General features: G+C 32.5%; 2 protein-coding genes across 3 annotated transcripts in view; one reads left to right on the top strand and one right to left on the bottom strand.

Annotated features, from left to right (window-relative positions):
* Positions 1–1349, bottom strand: part of LOC143246454 (histone deacetylase 5-like) — a 116083-nt gene extending 114734 nt beyond the window's left edge. For both annotated transcript variants that reach the window (XM_076493182.1, XM_076493183.1), the window contains exon 1: positions 1211–1349. The gene's annotated coding sequence lies outside the window, so the exon portion shown is untranslated. The remainder of the gene's footprint in view (positions 1–1210) is intronic.
* A 119-nt stretch (positions 1350–1468) lies between these two features.
* The window catches only part of LOC143246455 (glutamate receptor-like), a 36552-nt gene continuing 18129 nt past the window's right edge, over positions 1469–19891 (top strand). The window contains exons 1-4 of the mRNA XM_076493184.1: positions 1469–1614; positions 8009–8093; positions 18450–18523; positions 18625–18728. Coding sequence (XP_076349299.1) covers positions 18685–18728 — 44 coding nt within the window. The 5' untranslated portion in view covers positions 1469–1614; positions 8009–8093; positions 18450–18523; positions 18625–18684. The remainder of the gene's footprint in view (positions 1615–8008; positions 8094–18449; positions 18524–18624; positions 18729–19891) is intronic.

Below are 19891 nucleotides of genomic sequence, written 5' to 3'. Positions count from 1 at the left end.
CGTGAACATGGAAATCTTCGATTATTCTTTTCGACAGAAAGTATATGATTTCAAATAAAGAGAAATATATTTACCAATCATTCACATTCTATATTTGATTTGTAAAGAATTTTCACAGACTCTGGAAACCATCATCAGTAACTTAAATTCAGAACATAAAGAAAGTTAATGCAGATAACTGTATTTATTTCGTGGATAGCAGTTTTGTTCTTAGTATGTTTGATCGTATGTCTCGATAGAAAGTGTTAGCACTTTGAACCGGATTTAAAAGTAGAATAATTGTGGAAGTTGCATTTTCAGAGTATACATGTTTACATGAAGGTCTAACTACAAATTCAAACACAAAATATTGTCACCATAAGACGTCCTGTGTTATAATCATGGTTGTAATTACTAAGTGTCAAATTAAATCAACATAATTGGTGTTTAATGGAACAAAGGCACCATGAGAAGTCCTGTGTTATAATCATGGTTGTAATTATTAAGTATCAAATTAAATCAACATGATTGGTGTTTAATGGAACAAAGGCACCATGAGAAGTCCTGTGTTATAATGATAATCGATCTAAGAATAGTTATAGTCCATTATTTACAAAAGGAAGAAATGAAAAAACACAATTCTAATTGAATGAAGTGCTCATTTTTTCGGTATAGTTTTTGGATAATGGCACTCCGTCTAAATATTGTTACATGAATGGCAAACAAATTAAAATTTATTTTCATTATAAAGTAATTCATGATATATACTTCTTTAGCACACACTGTTTTCAATATGGTAGCAATGTATACCATATTAATGTATTTCAGACGACTAATACGTAAGGTAGAAAGGGTATGGACTCCCACATTTTTCCATTGAGTGTAAGTGTTATTATTAACAAATGTATTAGAGTGACTTTTTTTTCCCCCCCTACCCCACTTGCCTACAAATGTTAAGCACTCATGTAGTGTGTGGTGATAATAACATATTTCACCACAGCTAAGTGCAAGACGATATTTCTCGTGAACCATAGCACCGGATATAGGTAATCTTAAGAAAGGTAAAAACTTCGTTAGCATGTACCAAGTGATTAGCGTGTAAAAGGTACGGTAGGACCACAAAGAAATTTACAAAACTTTATGTGTACTATTCACTATTTTTAGATCGATCTCGACATTGTAATTACCAAGTTATACGTAAGTATCTTTATATAAATAGACATATAATTACCTTTTTTTCGTTCTTATGATGTAGCTTATATCCACCAACAAACAGCTAGATGGTGAACTTTAAGCTTCTACTACGAATTCTAGCATCAGCACTTTACCAATTTGACGAATCAGCGCCTGACGGTCTCTGTAGTTTTACATTAATGCCTTTATGACGAAACGAGTAAGCGTGGAAACCATCAGTTGACAATGCTGTCAACACTTCGATGTACAGCGCCACCTATACGTTTTGCATTAACTACTTTCCCACCCCCGCGAAATCTCTGGGTACATCTGTAGCTATGTTCAACACTCTTTGAAGTATAGCGTGAGTGAGACTATTTATAGCTGAGGGAGGTTCATCCGTCGCTTGGTGACAACAGCCTGTGGCATGTGGTTGCCTGGAAACGTTTGCGTTGGAAACAGGTAATTCGAATTTCAAAAAATTCGAAACCCACTAGAAAAGCTTAATCAGTGAGCTATCAAGAAATGACTGATCAATTGATGTTATAGTTTTTGTTGTTGTTTTTTTTTTGCTACGCGTCGACTAAAACATACAAGACTATTTAGGCATCTTTTCTATACGATTTCAATGCCAAAATCAAGATTTTCAAGAGAGAATCATCCCCTATTGCACAGCGGTGCGTCTACAGACTCACACCGGTAGAAACAGGGGTTCGATAACCATTGTGCGCAGAGAACAGATAACTCATTGTGTAGCTTTGTGCTTAATTCAAAACAATCAATCAATCAAGAGAGAATCAATGTAAATCAATGCTATTATACGACTGAGTGACAAGAAACAACTATAGGTTCTATAAACTCAGATTACACATTCAACTTATTTTAAGGTCACATGCCAAAAATATTCTTGAAATGTAAAGACATTTTAAAATGTGTTGGCTTGTTTTTGGTCTCTTACTCGTACAACGGTAAGTCTACGGATTTACAACGTTAAAATCAGGGGTTTGATTCCCCTCGGTGGACTCAGCAAATAGCCAGATGTGGCTTTGCTATTAGAAAACACACACACACACACTGTTTGTTTTTGAATTTCGCGCAAAGTTACACGATAGTCATCTGCACTAGCCTTCACTAATTTAGCAGTGTAAGACGAGATGGAAAGCAGCTTGTCGTCACCACCCACCGCCAACTGTTGGGCTACTCTTTTACCAAGGAATAGTTCGATTGACTGTGTACCTTTGCGCGAAATTCAAAACAAACAAATTGTCTAGTCTGTCACCAGTAAGAGTCCATTGAAACATTTTTTAATTGATTTCATTTTACTTAAGACTATTTCAATCTTCTGCTGAAGTGCCAAGGAAATTATAAGACTTGAAAATGTCGTAGGTTAAATAAAAAAATAAATAAATGATAATTAACGAGAGAGTGTTTGTTTGTTTTCTTTGAATTTTGCACAAAGCTATACGAGGGATATCTCTGCTAGCCGTCCCTAATTTAGCAGTGTAAGACTAGAGGGAAGGCAGCTAGTCATCACCACCCAACTCTTGGGCTACTCTTTTACCAACGAATAGTAAGATTGACCGTAAAATTATAATGCCCCGCGGCTGAAAGGGCGAGCATGTTTGGCGCGACGGGGATGCGAACCCGCGACCCTCAGATTACGAGCCGCACGCCTTAACACGCTTGGCCATGCCGGGCGGATGAGAGAGTGGAAAATTTGTTTTACCGCATGTTTTTGTATTCCCGTTGGATTTTCAAAATCTTCAATAAAAAAAACAAAACTCTTTGATAGAATCTTAGCTAATAATTGGATAAATAACAATACAATGGTAAATATAACAATCCAACGGTTTTACATTCAGTAAAGGGAACGTTGTGTCGGTCAGTAAAATTTTAGAAGTTTGAAAGCACGGTAAATAACAGTGCAATGGTTTGTTTGCTGAATTTCGCGCAAAGATACTCAAGTGGTAACTGCGCTAGCCGTCCTTAATTTTGAAATAACAGACTGGTGTGACGACAATAGACAACATTAGCCACTGTCAACTAATTCTTGGATTACCCTTTTACTGGCATAAAAGTTGGATTGACTTTCGTATTACAATACCCCACGGCCGATAAAGCGAGCATGTTCGGTGATAAGATTCAAATCAGTAACCGACAGACTGCAAGTTGATCGCCCTAACCATCTAGCCGGGCCTGGCCAAAAGGTATATTTATCTGTTTTTCGCGCAAAGCTACACAACTGGTTATCTGCTCTGTCCGCAACGACGAATCGAGCCCAAGATTTTAGTGTTGTAAGTGTACAAGCTCACTGCCGACCTACTGAGGAACTATTGCAATGAAAAGTTCCTTGTTATCATAGGATTGTTTTGTATTCAGTGCATTAAATAAAGAACCATCCACGCTAAAACATAAAATAAACGACGAAGAAGAAACAAATTTTAAGGCTTAGTGAATAACCTTAAGACCCAGATTCTACTGAATACTGATTTTAGGGTTCTAACTCCGAAGACTTACCATTGTAACACCAGGGGAGAAGTAACTCTAAAGACGTGATACTTACAGTCTTTAATTTACCCCATAATAGACTGTTACGTAGTCTTTTTGTATAAGTTTTGATCTTTAAGTATCTATGAAAAATAAACCATTTTTACAAATTTTGTTTTGTTACACACACAAAACGCTGATAAAGGACTTATTCATTTTCTTAGTGTAGCTTCGTCTGAAATATGAAGGAGTTTGTTATAAATTCACTTACTCAGGCTAATTACAGTTGTTTATAGCTCATGCAGTATCATTTCTTAGTATCTTTAAATAGAATTTAAAGCGCAACCGTAGTTCTCCTGGAAAATAAAATTGTGAAGATGCTTCTGATTTGTCATTAAAGCATTACGACACAACGTTCACAACCAATCAGGACGTAACTCGATTGCCTTTACAACCACTAAGGAATAAGAAAATATTGGAACTATACTGCTGTGGAAGAAATGTTTTGTCTTTGAAATTACTATAACGTGAAGAACTTACTTTGTTTTACTGTAATGGATATTAATCTGTAATATTAAGATTAGATACTGTTTGTGTTTTAAAAAGTTACGTTTTGTTTCTTAAGTGGTTGCTTGCTGGTGATAGTACTAACATACGATGACTGTTTATCCATCTAGAACAAACATAATTTTAGTCTCATGGCGATTAGTTTCGCAAAACATCTTAAGTTTATAATATTTAATAAACAATAATATATCATTATTAATACAATAAAATAAATGAAGATAACTTAACTTATTTTTTTATTAGCGAACAAGCTGTACTTGATAATCGCTGTAATGTGCATAATAAAACTTATATTGTTATTTATTTATGAAATCGATATTTATACTGGTTTTTATGCTTATATTTAACCCGAACTGATTGTGCTGTATTCTGTTGTTTCAATTTGAAAGTAACATATATTTACAAACGTTTTTCAGGTTATTTGTTTATACTTACAATGCACGTTTAAAACATCCGTTTCAATTTCATCGAATGAAAATATGGCAAGTAGCTTTGGCCGTAACTGCCAGTTATCTCTATTTGCATCCTTTGTCAGTAATTTAAGCACCTCAAAACGATTTTTAATCAACTGAAGTTATTTTTTTATGTATAGACTCATTACTTATATAATCTCAGAATAAACTGGTATTTTTTTATATAACTATGTCAAATGTCAGAATCTCACCGTAATCTCGTGTCATTATGATTTCCAGGGATTACAAAGTGTTAACTTATTTCATTACAGTCATGTGTTATTGCGATTTTTATGGATTACATAATGTTAACGTATCTCACCGTAATTTTGTGTCATTATGATTTCCAGGAATTACAAAGTATTAACTTCTCTCATTACAGTCATGTGTCATTGCGATTTTTATGGATTACGTAATATTAACTTATCTCACCGTAATCTCGTGTCATTATGATTTCTAGGAATTGCATAGTGTTAACTTGGAAAGACTGATTAACACTTTTTTTCTCTTAAAATTAAATTTGAGATCTTAGAAAGAAAATTATTGTTACTTACTTACAATACAATACTGGTGTACAGCGCCGTCTATGCATAATGTGATTAAATCCTGTATATATATGTATGTATGTATTTAAAGAGAACATTAGCACTAAGAGTTAAATAAAATAAAACAAAATCAAAAGGAAGGACTGCGTTGAAAACAGCAGGTTCAAATCTCTAACTAATGTTATGATAAAAAACAAACCGAAACAATTAAAACATTGTAGAATTCATCCTTTTACCTCTGTTAAAACAACTATATTAGAAATTGTTAATGAAGGTTTTGTTTTAGAATTTCGCGAAAAGCTACTCGAGGGCTATCTGCGCTAGCCGTCCCTAATTTAGCAGTGTAAAATTAGAGGGAAGGCAACTAGTCACCACCACCCTCCGCCAACTCTTGGGCTACTCTTTTACCAACGAATAGTGGGATTGACCGGGACATTATAACGTCCCCACGGCTGAAAGGGCGAGCATGTTTGGCGCGAAGGGTATTCGAACCCTCGAAGTACGAGCCGAACGCCTTAACTCACCTGGCCGTGCTAGGTCTGATAGTTTTTATTCTAGTATTAGTGCACGTAAATTAATTTTCAAAAAGATTTATCGATATCGACTTAATCTTCCCAAAATAAGAACGTTAATTAATGTAATAACAAACTGATTTTCGAAACGATCACGCAAAACACTTACTTGTTGATATTATATAATATCGATTAAAAGTCAATGATTTATCAGGTATTGAAAAAAACTGCAAATTAAACCTTCATATTTGGTAATTAAATTTAGGCATAAAGTATTTAATTACTTGTAGATCTCTAAAATTATTAATCAATCTATAAAAAATAATATTTTTCGTTGTAAAACCTAAAAGTCTACCGTCAGTTATAAATACGAAGTTCCAATTGGTCCACTATTATACAATTATAAACGTTTTTTAACTAACCTAAATGTAGATGAAGCTAATAACTTACCTTGTGAGTATGAAAACAGTTTATTTATTGACACTTTTTATAAACATATTGTTACTGGTGACTTGGAAATTGTAAAAGACAAAATGTTACGTGAAATACTCGATAAAGGATATAAATGCAGAATACCCACAAAATATTCTAAAATATATTGAAAACAATACTGATGACGATATTTTAAAACCTAACTATATTACATCTTATCCGCCTCGATGGTTTCTGGAATGGAAATTGTATATACCTGAAAGAATAAAATTTAAATTATCCGTATAAAATTAAAGAAATGTAATGAAGATTAACTGTCTCATCAGTTAAAAAATAAGGTTTAAGAATAGCAAGAAAAATATGTTATAGTTCCCATTGATAAGGCTAGGTGTAATATTGGTATCATTTGTAAAAAAGTTTTACGTATTAATTATGATAAAAGAAATCAATACTACACAAACTTTTAAATTTATTAACAAATCTAAAGATACAGTAATTGATAATTTCATTAAAGATTATAATAAACTTTATTCTAAACAAAATTTTATGTAGATTTACCTTTTTTATATGCTATTCTCAAATTACATAAACCTCCGATTAAATTTAGATTTATTTTTAATTCAAAAACAACCGGACATTTTATTAAATAAATTACTTGATAATTATCTGATAAAATTAAAAATTAAAGTGTTAATAAGAAAAAATATATTTTTGGATAACAAAAATAATTAAAACCTATTTTAAAATATCTAGGAAATTGTGATTAAAGAAATAATATTTAAACATTTGATTTCCCTACATTGTATACCACAATTTCATTAAAATATTTCATTTTGGTTATAAATTCATTAATAGAACAGTTTTATTATCCTTACATAAAGGTTGAAGAAATAAATTTGAGCTCCAAAAACATATGAGATATATTAAGCTTCTGCATTTACAATAATCATATATTTTTCAATAACCAGGTTTTAAAACATGTAATAGAAGTTCCAGCGTCAGCTAACAATTCTACTTGTAACACAAATTTATATCTTTACTTTATTGTAAACTATAAACACAGATATTTTCGCGCCGCCAGTGGCTCAGCGATATGTCTGCGTATTTACAACGCTAAAAACTGGGTTTCGATATTTGTGATGGGCAGAGCATTGATAGCCCATTGTGTAGCTTTGTGCTTAATTCAAAACAAACAAATATTTTTGCCTTCATTTATAGATATATAAGTGATTTAATTAGTATAAATAATCCTGAAATAAATAATGTTATTAACACTCTTTATCTGGTATATTTGGAAATTGAAAATACTTTAATATCTAATACAGAATTACATTATTTAAATTTAGAAAGTCCCGGCATGGCCAGGTGGATTAAAGCGTTCGACTCGTAATCTGAAGATCGCGAGTTTGAATCTCCATCGCACCAAACATGCTCGCCCTTTCAGCCGGGGGAGGGGCGTTATAATGTGACGGCAATCCCACTATTCATTGGTAAAGGAGTAGCCCAAGAGTTGGCGGTCGGTGGTGACGACTAGCTGCCTTCTCTCTAGTCTTACACTGATAAATTATGGAAGGCTAACGCAGATAGCCACCGTGTAACTTTGCGCGAAATTAATAAGCAACAACGAACGTCAAGATTTAGAATTTAAAATAATTGGTAAGGATATCTATATAAATATTTTTGATAAAAGAAAATATTTTGCCTTTCCAGTATATGTACCATACTCTTCTGTTATAAGCGATATATTCTTAACAATTATTTAAATTTTGCAAAATTTGTAATAAATTATATTATTTCTTTAGTAATGTTGAAATACTGATAAAAATTAATATTAAATGGGTGTGTGTGTGATTTCTTACAGCAGAGCCACATCAGGCAATCTGCTGAGCCCACTAAGAGGAATCGAACCCCTGATTTTAGTGATTCAAATCCGTAGACTTACTACTGTAAGTAGCGTGGATCATATTATGTATTTAATAAAAAAATTCAAATAAAATTATTAAAATATTCTGTATTAACTATAATAATACATTAAAAATATGAAAAAATTAAAACTAAAGGAATTTGGAAATTTTATTAAAATGTCTGATAACTATTTTTAGTCGTAAATAAGATCATTTAACAACTTGACACTACTTTATGCGAATGAACACCTTACTGCATATTAAGACTTATTTAGAGTAAGAACACTGATAGTTATAGTCGACTTAATGGGTGGTGGTTGGGAGTTACACTGGTTAGTTTAGATATCTGGTTTGGATTCTCCATACTACTATAATTCGTTTACGGGACTACCAATTAGTGACTTTCTACCATAATGGGGGCTGGAATGCTAATTTCATGAGGTAAGTTTACTTAACTTATTTACTCCCAAATGGCAGAACCTTATTCTTATTTTTATTTTGCATTTAATTTTTTTCTTTGTTCTCGAGGACAGTCACCTTTTCACAACTGTCTGCAGGTAGTGAATGGTGATATAGATGTGGGACGTTGTGAGCTTCAGCACCCACATCTCGCTCTTTTATTTCTAATTTCTATTATTTTTACTTATTTTATACCGTTATTTTATTCTTCTGACTTAGTTTATTATATTTCTTTATGTGATACTGGTGAACGGAGGTTAAGACTGATGGACAGTGTATCTCCACTGCAATGTGGGTCCTACTTTCGCAGTCACCTCCAACACCTAAGGTACATTCTGTTTCCCACAATAAGCCTGTGTCCTGGTTATAACAAATTGTACACACACACACACACACACACACACACACATATATATATATACCATCAAATACCATCAATAAAAGGTGTGTGAGTGCCGGTTTTAGTTAATATCATATGACGTCCTTTACTTTCTAACACTTTCATCACTTCTTGAAATACTTTTCGTTGTAATAGTTGTGTTAGTTTAAGTTAACTATTGACATATGTGTGTGTGTTTCCAAGTGTACGTTTCTCTGGAAATTAATTCTTTCAATATAGCAGCGTTTCTCATGCTGAGATTAGCGAATCATCTCAGAAATTGCAGAAAAATACTTTTAAAAATATGATATATATGATAACTTGTTGTGTGTAAAATTAAATCTATATAATTTAAAACTATAAATTTTGGAATGTATATTTTCATGTACATAAAATCTCTCCCCCCACCCACCCCCCCAAAAAAAAAAAAAATTCGAGAAGTTTTTTTGGGGAGAAGGGTGCCGTGAAAACATTTTTAATTAAAAGGGGTTCTTAGGTTACTACAGCTTGAGAACTGCTGATTTATAATTCAGAGCTCTTATATAAACACTTGTGCGATATATGTAACTTAAGTTTGATAACGATATTTGTTTTCTTTTATGTTGAATTCAAATTAGTGATATCAAAATATATACAAGGTTTGTTTCAAAATTCTGTGCCGTATTCTATTTAATTTATGTGAACTTACTTCCTCGATCACGTGTTTCGTCCTTAGACTATTCTCATACCAGATAATTGTGTAAAGTTTAATTAATCAGTGAATTTATAAAGTAGACTGAAAATTTATTAGTTTACATTTTCTTAGGATTGCATAAAGTTAGCTAAAGTTAAGACTATAAGATAACAGTAGTTCATTGCACAATTTGTGTATTAAACTTTTTATGTATTAAAAAAGGAAGACTAAAACAAACAGGGAAGGAAGTAGCAAAATTGCTTACCTCTGACTATTATTTCCACTGATTAATCAACATTTGCAAAATTAATATAACTATTAAACAGTGAAAAATTGAAGAAAAGACTCATGACGGTACTTTGAATTCACTTAATAGGTGTTTTATTCAACTGAGATGTTTTTAAAGAGTTTGTGTGCCTTGATAACACATGTTGAAAATAGTTTAATCATACTAGGCTTTATGAGCTTTATGTTTATTTCCCCTACATTTGTTTGTTGAATTTTAAGCAAAATCATTTGAGGGCTGTATCTGCGCTAGCAGTCCCTAATTTTGAAGTGGTAAACTGGAGGTAAAGCAGCTAGTAAACACCTCTTAGTGATAACTTGTAGGCTAATCTAATTGAATAATGGGTTTTGATCATCACACTTATAACACACTCATGGTCTCAAAGTGCGATAATAAGGTGCAAACTATGAAACCTCGGATCCACATTTTGACACGATGACCACTAAACCCCGCTCGATTTATATCCCTCTTGTGATAGCTCCCAATGACTCATCCATAATTATGAAGATTTATAATGCTAAAAACCGAGTTTCAATACGGCACAATTAGCCCATTGTGTAGTTCATGTGCTCAGCAACAAACAACCTTATTGTCATATGTAGACATATCATATGTTTTCTATCTACTTTTCTAGTAATATAACAAGTTTAGAAAAACTTTAGTTAGCTTTTTTACAAATTTGGCAGAAACATGTTGTAAAAAAAAAAACACTTAAGTTTTTTCGTTCTAGTTGCTATTGTGCTCTTGTTGTCTAAAGTAGGTAATATCTACTCTATCCAAGCAGATATTATTGTGACGTCACACATCCATATTGAAAGGTGTAAACGAATGTAATGCCCTTTGCTGGTCGAATGGATAATGTCTTCATGTTACAGCTGACGAATGCTGTTAATGACTAATTATGTGGTGATGTCATCATCTAAAGCTTGTTTGGTATCTCAAAACTTTAGATCTGTCTCAATTCTATTTTTGCGATCGTACTGTTTATCTTGACGAAACCCAATTATGCGGAAAGAAACTACCTGCCGATATACTACACCTATATAAATGATGGTTATAAATTTTGAGCAAACTTGTCCGTTCTCCTTATTTTATCATACCTTAAATTTCAGCCATGTTTTGAAACTGTTTGATCCTATTGTTATCAAGCAGATCTATCCAATTCTTGTGCAAAAAATCAGTTTTACTTGCGAACACCACACTATGAAAGTTTATATGAAAAGTAATGTTTTATCTTGAATACTCTGACTGTTTTTTTTATATTTCAAAATATTCAACTGATTTATTTCTATAGCTTACAGAACTCTGTAGTTAACCTATTCAGTAATGTGTTTAGATGGTCTTGTGAACCTATTCAGTAATGTATTTAGGAGGTTCTGTTAACCTATTCAGTAATGTATTTACTTAGGAGGTCCTGTTGATCTATTCAGTAACTTATTTAGGAGGTCCTGTTAACCTATTTAGTAATGTATTTAGGAGGTCCTGTTAACCTATTTAGTAATGTATTTAGGAGGTCCTGTTAACCTATTTAGTAATGTATTTAGGAGGTCCTATTAATTTATTTACTAATGTATTTAGGAGGTCCTGTTAACTTATTTAGTAATGTATTTAGGAGGTCCTGTTAACCTATTCAGTAATGTATTTAGGAGGTCCTGTTAACTCATTTAGTAATGTATTTAGGGGTTCTGTTAACCTATTCAGAAATGTATTTAGGAGGTCCTATTAACCTATTTAGTAATGTATTTAAGAGGTTCTGTTAACCTATTTAGTAATGTATTTAGGAGGTCCTGGTTGCGTGGACTCCCCTTCTTATCTTTTTATTTTTCTATTTGACAATATTATAAAATTTATTATCAAAAGGGGATTCAAGTTTAAATTTCTATTACGATTTTTTTAATGTGGTCACCCTGAGGGTTTATAACGCTAAACATTGAGCTTCGATAACCGTAGTGAGCATTCCATGGTTATCCAATGTAGATATTCTCTTGACAACAACGACAAAAAATTAAAATGCAATTTCAAATTAACCTTTCTTTGAAAAAGTTACACTGATTAATTGTTTGTCTAACTTATCATAATGTATATTTTAATAATGTTTTGAAATCTCTACATCATGCACTACATCTCTACATCATCTGAAGCCAGACAGATTTGATTTCCTGATGTAGAATAAGGTACTCCTGCACACATCATCAGGACTTCCATATTAACTAAGGAAGACAATTTTCTATGCCAGTGTCTTTGTTTGGAATAAAACATTGACTTTCCTATGGTACTAATTTGTCTCGAATAAATCAGTGAGTTTCCTATGACAGTGTATTTGTCTGTAATAAATCAGTGAGGTTTTTATAACAGTGTATTTATCTGGACTAAATCAGTGAAATTTCCATGACAGATGCTTGTCTGGAAAAAAACCACTGACGTTCCTATGAAAATGTATTTCTTTGTAAAACAAACAAACAATGAGGTTCCTACAATTGGAGAACAGAATGAAGATCAGGAGTTTCATCATATTTATGAAACAAAAATATGTTTTAATTCTCTTCCTCGAAATACAATGTGATATTCAACTCGATATATATATATATATTAAAGTGTTTCCAGTTCGTATACTGAACTAATTAACTAACCCTTAAAAGGAAAGCAAAACAAAGAAAATTACATTGTTAATAATTTATATTCTCTCCAACACAAATCGTGCCTTGAGTTTTTTAAATGTGATTTAATGCCATTTAGTAGTCTCAGAAAATTATAATGTATTGTTTATTTAACTTGTAACTATTGTCTGTGTTATTCTAATTGAAACTTACAAGTGTTGTTTCACCAGAGCCACAATGAGAGCCATAAACTGTATTTAATAAAAATTGATAGTAGGTGTTTTAAACACTACAATAAATAAGAGGTTAAATATGGTTTTGTCATTCTAGATCAGAATATATCAAACCTATTCTAGTGCAAGTACCATATATTCTTGATAGTGTTTGTTGATCTTCTTTTACGATGACAGCCATTTTATTCAAATAATTGTTGAAAACAACAAAACTATTCGTATTATCATACTGTTTGGTATCATGTCCAAACTAACCTTACTCTGACTAGTTAGGCTTAGATCCTCCAGGAGTTTTCAATATTTAATCATTTTGACGTGATATTATTTGTAAATTATCCTCTATGTATATTAGCAATCACTACAACGGTTATTTCTTTTAAAGAAAACGTTATTTCTGTCTCTTTTTAAATGTCAAAGTTTGTATTTGCAGTGGTGTTTAATCTGTTTTATTCAGTACATTTCATTGTTGATCTACTCAGTTACTTACATAATAATTCTTTGTGTGTTTTCTTTCAGTCCTGTTCCATGAGTGGCACTTATACTTTAATATTGATACAATATACTTTCAGTATTTGATTAACCTAAAATCATCAACGTTTGCGGTTGGATATGGCTGGCAAATCTATTATTTGTTTTCTAAATGTTCGACTGTAAAACTTTGCTTTCGGAAATGTTCTGTAATTGGTCATTACACTAGTAAGAATGATTTAGCTAAAATCGCTAGATGAAGTAAACATTAGATTCTCTAATGTTTAAACAAGTAAAAACATTTTATTAATTTAGCAAACTAAAATGTCGTATGATCAGAACAATCCAATAGCAGTCATCCGTTAGTTTTAACAATTACGTACATCGTGACAGAAAAGGAAAAAAAATCCAAATCTTAAAAGAGTGGACAAGATACGTTCTGAAAATTTGTGTTCTAACAGAAACTTCGAAATATAAGTCGAAGAGAGGGTAAGTTGGAACCAAATACATAACTTTACATTTTGTATTTTGAGTTCTTGTAAGAAAAACAAAATAAAGAATTAAAATATGTTCCATTAACATTTCAAAGTATTACAGAATATAAGAATAACAAAATTCTAGACCTTTACTGTCAAAATTCGTTGCTTTAAACAGTGATATTTGCAACAAGCAAGCATTTATATTTACATTTGATCAGTGATAATTACGTTTAAGTTAGATTAACATTAACTGTTCTGAAAAATTCTGGTTTTTCCCACTATTAACTTTGCCCCTGTTTATTGTTAACTCATGTTTCCTTTGTTTTTATTTCATATCCAGTTTTGGCACAACCCTTGATCTTTATGGTTTTTTCGATCCCCTTCAATGGGTAAACGGCAAGTTTATGGACCTACACAGTTAAGATTGTATAGCTTTACAATAAAACACGTCCTCCAGTGGCACAGCAGTATGTCCGTGGACTCGCACTGCTAGAAATTGGGTTTCGATACCAGTGGTGGGTAAAGCATAGATAGACCGTTATGTAGCTTTGTGCTTAATTTTAAACAAACAAGCACTGACAAAAAACAAACAATTTCGTTTCGTTTGTTTTGAAATTCGCACAAAGCTACTCGAGGGCTATCTGTGCTAGCTGTCCCTAATTTAGTAGTGTAAGACTAGAGGTAAGGCAGCTAGTCATCACCACCCACCACCAACTCTTGGGCTACTCTTTTACCAACGAAAAGTGGGATTGACCGTAACATTATAACGCCCCCACGGCTGGGAGGGCGAGCATGTTTAACGCGACTCGGATGCGAACCCGCGATCCTCAGATTCCGAGCGCATGCCTTATCGCGCTCGGCCATGCCAGGCCTAAAAACAAACAAACACTAGTATTATTTGTCTTTCCTCCATTATTTACAAATATTATTTTGCTCAAACTTTCCTTTTTACGTCTGTATTTTCATATATTCAGCATTTTAAAATCTGTCTTCAGTTTCTATTTCATGTTTTTATTTAAAGAATACGTAAAGTTACTTATATTGGACTTGGAATACCTTCTTTATTTCCAATACATCTGTGTTTCTCATATTTTTTAAAAAGTTATATTATTGTAATCAGTTTGATTTGACAAAAATATTGTAATTACAAATCATGGTTTTAAGTTAGGTTTTTCTTCATTATTATGGTTAAACCTTAATCCACTTGAAAAAAATAAGAAGTTGTGTGTTGCGTTATTTCCTTATATAAACTTTAAAATTCTAGGGTAATGAAAAATAGGTACATTTGTTTATATTCCAAAAGGTTTTTATGATATTTCATTCTTGATTGAGTATTGGACTACTAATTAAAGAGTTTGAGTTTCAAGAACTGATACTGCAGAACACGGTTCACATAAATAAAAGTAATAAAAATATCACTCAGTCCCGTTATTCAGTTCAAAGAGCCAGACAAAAACCTTGAGGTAGTGGTGTGTTAGCAAGCTGTTTTTTCTTTCTTCTTTTTGGAACTGTCTAGTATGGCCAGATGGTTAAGGCGCTCGTCTCGTAATTTGAAGGTCGCGGGTTCAAATCCCCATTACACCAAACATACTAGCCTTTTCAGCCGTGGGAACATTATAATGTGCAATCAATCCCATTATTTGTTGGTAAAAAAACGAATAGCCCAAGAATTGGCGGTGGGTGATAGTGGTTAAGCTGCCATCCTTCTTGTCTTATACTGCTTAATTAGGAACGGCTAGCGCAGATAACCCTCGTGTAGCTTTACGCGAAATCAAAACAAGTCTCTCCAGTACCAGGTGTCATTAATACAGCTGTTTAACCCAAGTGCACATATAGAATGAGTCGTTTAGGTAAAAAAAAAATGATTCTTTTATTTTAACCTTTTTATATACGTATACTTAAAGAACCCTAAGCTTCAGTATTTATATGCAAAGATTTTGTCCTCCAAAGATTATTCTCAGTGTCTAGTTATTATATATATTGGTTGAAAGTTATATTTCATAAAATAAATTGTTTATGTTCTTTCAGAAGTTATAAAAACTACTTTAAACATCACTTCCATGTAATGTTGCAGTATCATTTCAATACTTCACTTAATATTTATGTTTCAAAATTCATTTTTTTGAAGAAGCATATCAGATATCATTTTCTGTCGTTTCTTGATGAAAATAAGCTGTTGACCTTTTACATTCTCGTCGCTTCCGCTGCACAGTCTTTTCAAATTCCTACCTTTGACCTTTCCATCCTCGAGTGTTGTTGTAAATTATTTTAAAGAAGATTGTTTTCTATGGTTAAAGGTGGTTAAACGGTAATACTGAGGGCTTGTAATGCTACAAATGAGGTTTAGATACCCGCGGTGAGCAGTGCACTGGTAGCCCAACTTTGCGCTTCACAAGTAAACATCATGTGGAAGGCCAGTGTTTTCGATAATCTACGTGTTATAATAAACCTGTTCCCTACATTTCACATAATGGTTTTATTTAACATTTACCTTATATCTTGTCGTGTAGAAATGTCTTCAGTATCTATCTATATTTAAAACTTGGTAAAATTAAGCATAAATAAACACTGGCCACAACTTTACTTCAATAGCTTAATTAGTCAACTTCTGTACTATATATAAAATTAATGTAGCCCACTCGATTTTGTGAGAACCCTGAAATTTCATCCCTCTGGTCGTTTCAAATGTATTTTGTTGTAGAGCAGAAGACAGAAAAAGAAAAAAACAACTCACCACTAAGGTTCTAATGGCTTCCGTAGACAGGGCTATGACATTAAAGGGTAAATATCAGTATAAAGAGGTCACCTTTTTGTTTTATAAATAACTCTTGGAAAGATGTTAAAGGGCTGTATTCAGTTACGAGGAAGATGGCTGGAATATATATATATATACATATTACAGCGCTTTATCAAAAGCCAAGAAAAAGGTTTTAAAACGCCAGTTATAGTGAGTTAAAGAGCAAATAAAATGTAAACAACAAATAAATATCGTATATGCGATGTCGTAAGAATGAAAAGCTGTTAACTGAAAATTATACTCCACTTATATGGCCAAATAATGAAACTAGACATGTCGTTAAAAGACAGATGAATGTTTTGATTGCACAGAAGATAAATCTAACTGTGTTCTCTTCATCCCTGGTATCGAAACCCAGTTTCAGCGTTGTAAGTTTGTTTGAAGTTAGGCACAATGCTGCACAAAGGGCTATGTGTGCTTTGCCCGCAAGGGGTATCAAAACTCGGTTTCTCGTGTAGTAAGTCCGCAAACATACCGCTGTGCTACTGGGAGGCAAATGATAAGTTTTCGGTTAGTTTTGGTCTTTTGAAACTTGATATGTTATTTTATAGTGCAGTGTTAAAAGTTAGAAACTGGAGAATGAATATAAATCTTTAAGCCTGATATTTGAATGAAAATAACGCTTAACTGGATATATTTTTTTCCCACATTGTTCTCAGATGACTATTTATAGATGTTAAATTAGAGACGCTAAAAATAACTTAAAAATTGGTATATTGTCTATCACAAGCCAGTGGCTATACTAGAGCTTTTAAGTAGCGCTGGACAACCTAAATTCATTTTATTTTTTGTTATTTCATTCCAGCAAGGGGCTGGCAGGCCATCAAAGAAGTACATGAGAATTTGCAGTGTATGATTTTAAAGCCTTATATATATATATATTGTTTCACTTCAATCCCGTAAAGGAAACTGACGAGCCAGCGCCTAAACTCGATCCGAAATTATATTTATATATGCAGCTTAAACCTTTAATATTACGGCATTAATTACATATTAATTAATTATCAAAGGCTCTTGAACAACTAAAACCAACACGCATTTATTCGTGATTAAAATCACGTTACTACAATTTTTTCTTGGATTTCTCTTAATTACTACTTTCCGAATTTGAAATCATATGTTTGTAATAAATACGTACTTTGTTCAGTGTCAAATACGTACTTTGTTCAGTGCAAAACATTAAAACATTACATGTTTTACATGAAACTATGTGCTGTTTGTCTGTTTTATGAATTTCACGTAAAGCTACACGAGGGCTACCTGCACTAACCGCCCCTAATTTAGCAGTGTAAGACTAGAGGGAAGGCGTGTGTGTTTTCTTATAGCAAAGCCACATCGAGCTATCTGATGAGTCCACCAAAGGAAATTGAACTCCTGATTTTATCGCTGAAACTCCGTAGATTTACCGCTGTACCAGCTAGTAATCACCATCCATCGCTAACTCTTGGACTGTTCTTTTACCAACGAATAGTGGGATTGATCATAACGTTATAACGTTCCACGGCTGATAGGGCGAGTAGATTTGGTGTGATGGGTATTCGAATCCACGACTCGAATTGAGCGCCCTGAAATGATTTCCACAATTATATTTTTATAATTTTCGTATGCAACAACAATAACCATATTCTCTGAAGGTACATGTTTTAGATATCATTACACTTTTGTGGTTCTTGAGGTTTCATATATTTTTACAACGTTTCAGTCAAATTTCGCAGACCGTCTTCAAGCAGTCAAGGAAGCCTTACTGTATACTATCTGTTTTTGGTAAAATAACACTTATTAAAATTATGAAGCCATTACGTCATACCTTTATTGAATGTCCTTATAAGGTTTTACTTTGATATATTTGAAATTGCTCTGAGACCATATAAGTGGTTACAAGATTTTTGGTACATCACTTGATCCTTTAAAATCAAATAACATGCGTAGTAAATTAGAATAGACATTCTCCTCATACAAGCATGGCGTAGAAAGTATGATTGAGGATATGAAGAAAAAACAAAGTCAGTTAATTATGATTTTTCTAGATATTCTGGAGTCGTGTTTCCTCAACTAAATGCGTGCCTCTCGATAGACGAATCTACGTGTAGCCGTCGAAGGGGTAAGTGTAGATTTGTAAGCATTGCAAGAAAGTTATCGTAACGTTTATTAAACTCCACTTAATCAAAATATTGAAGCTGTTCCCTTTTGTACGTGTTTTAGTGGTTTCCATTTATAGAAGTGACACGTGACCTTGGTGGCCGGATTAAGATAAATGGACCAATGGCGAAAGTACTGAAACACTTATCTCGTTCATTAAATTTCAGGTAAGGATTTTGTTTCTTGATTTAATATCTCAGTATTTTCCTTTCTTATAAAAAAAAGAACGAAAATATCAATATATTCATTTGTGTTTGTGTTTTCTTATAGCAAAGCCACATCGAGCTATCTGCTGAGCCCACCGAGGGGAATTGAACTCCTGATTTTAGCGTTGTAAATCCGTAGACTTACTGCTGTACTAGCGGGGGGCATATATACTTATTCATTACGTATCGGTTAAGAAAATATTATATTTTTTTAACTGATTTGTAATTTTTAAATTTTTGTGTTTTGGTATTACAATGTGTTATGTCCTAAAATTCTTTGATTTCTGTTAGGAATGTCAGTATTTAAATAACGTTGTTCCATTTTTGATTTTGAATTAATACTTGAAGTAAACTTATATATAACATAAAAATAGAATAAGCCGACTGATTTTCTCTTACCACAAATATTTATATTTAAGTTATCATACTTTGCTTTAAAAACCACGTGGTAATTACAGTAATTACATAAGAATCACGTTGCTTCACTATTGTAAACACACCATACTTTCACTGATTCAGGAAAACTTGTAGTAAATTTACTCACTCACATAATTGAAGATATATTTATTTGTTAATACGGTTTATTCCTTGTAAAACTATTAATCATTATTCAATGATCTATTTTCATTAAAAGCATTAAAATTATTCTAATACTACAAATTAAAGCAAGGAAATTTTTGAGATACATTAAATATATTTTTACGTTCATTGTATCTTACTTATTGTTTAAGTGATAGTACTCTATAAAAACACAAATCTAGAACTTTTCACTGGACACAGTTTTGTGCATCTAGAGCTATGGTTATACGAAACAGAAGTTTTACGTGATGACGAGAAATCCATTTAAATTGAAAATGTATATCAAGACAAATAGCATGGTTATTAAAACTTTCATTAAAATAAAGTATAAAACATTGTTTCGATCTTCTTAGGTCACCTTCAGGCTAACCTGTTCTGTACTTTATTTTAATAAAAGTTTTAATACCCATACCAGCCGTCTTGAGTAACACAAGTTTATAAGAGAAAATTGCTACGTGTGGTATTATTAACTGGTGTCTTGTCGCATCTTAACACTAATGCTACAGTTATTCTTACAGAATAACAAATTAAATTACAGTTTTCCA

Source organism: Tachypleus tridentatus, chromosome 3, assembly GCF_004210375.1.
Source record: "Tachypleus tridentatus isolate NWPU-2018 chromosome 3, ASM421037v1, whole genome shotgun sequence".
Taxonomy (NCBI): domain Eukaryota; kingdom Metazoa; phylum Arthropoda; class Merostomata; order Xiphosura; family Limulidae; genus Tachypleus; species Tachypleus tridentatus.
Note: the sequence above shows the minus strand (reverse complement) of the source record. Positions and strands in the feature narration are given on the sequence as shown.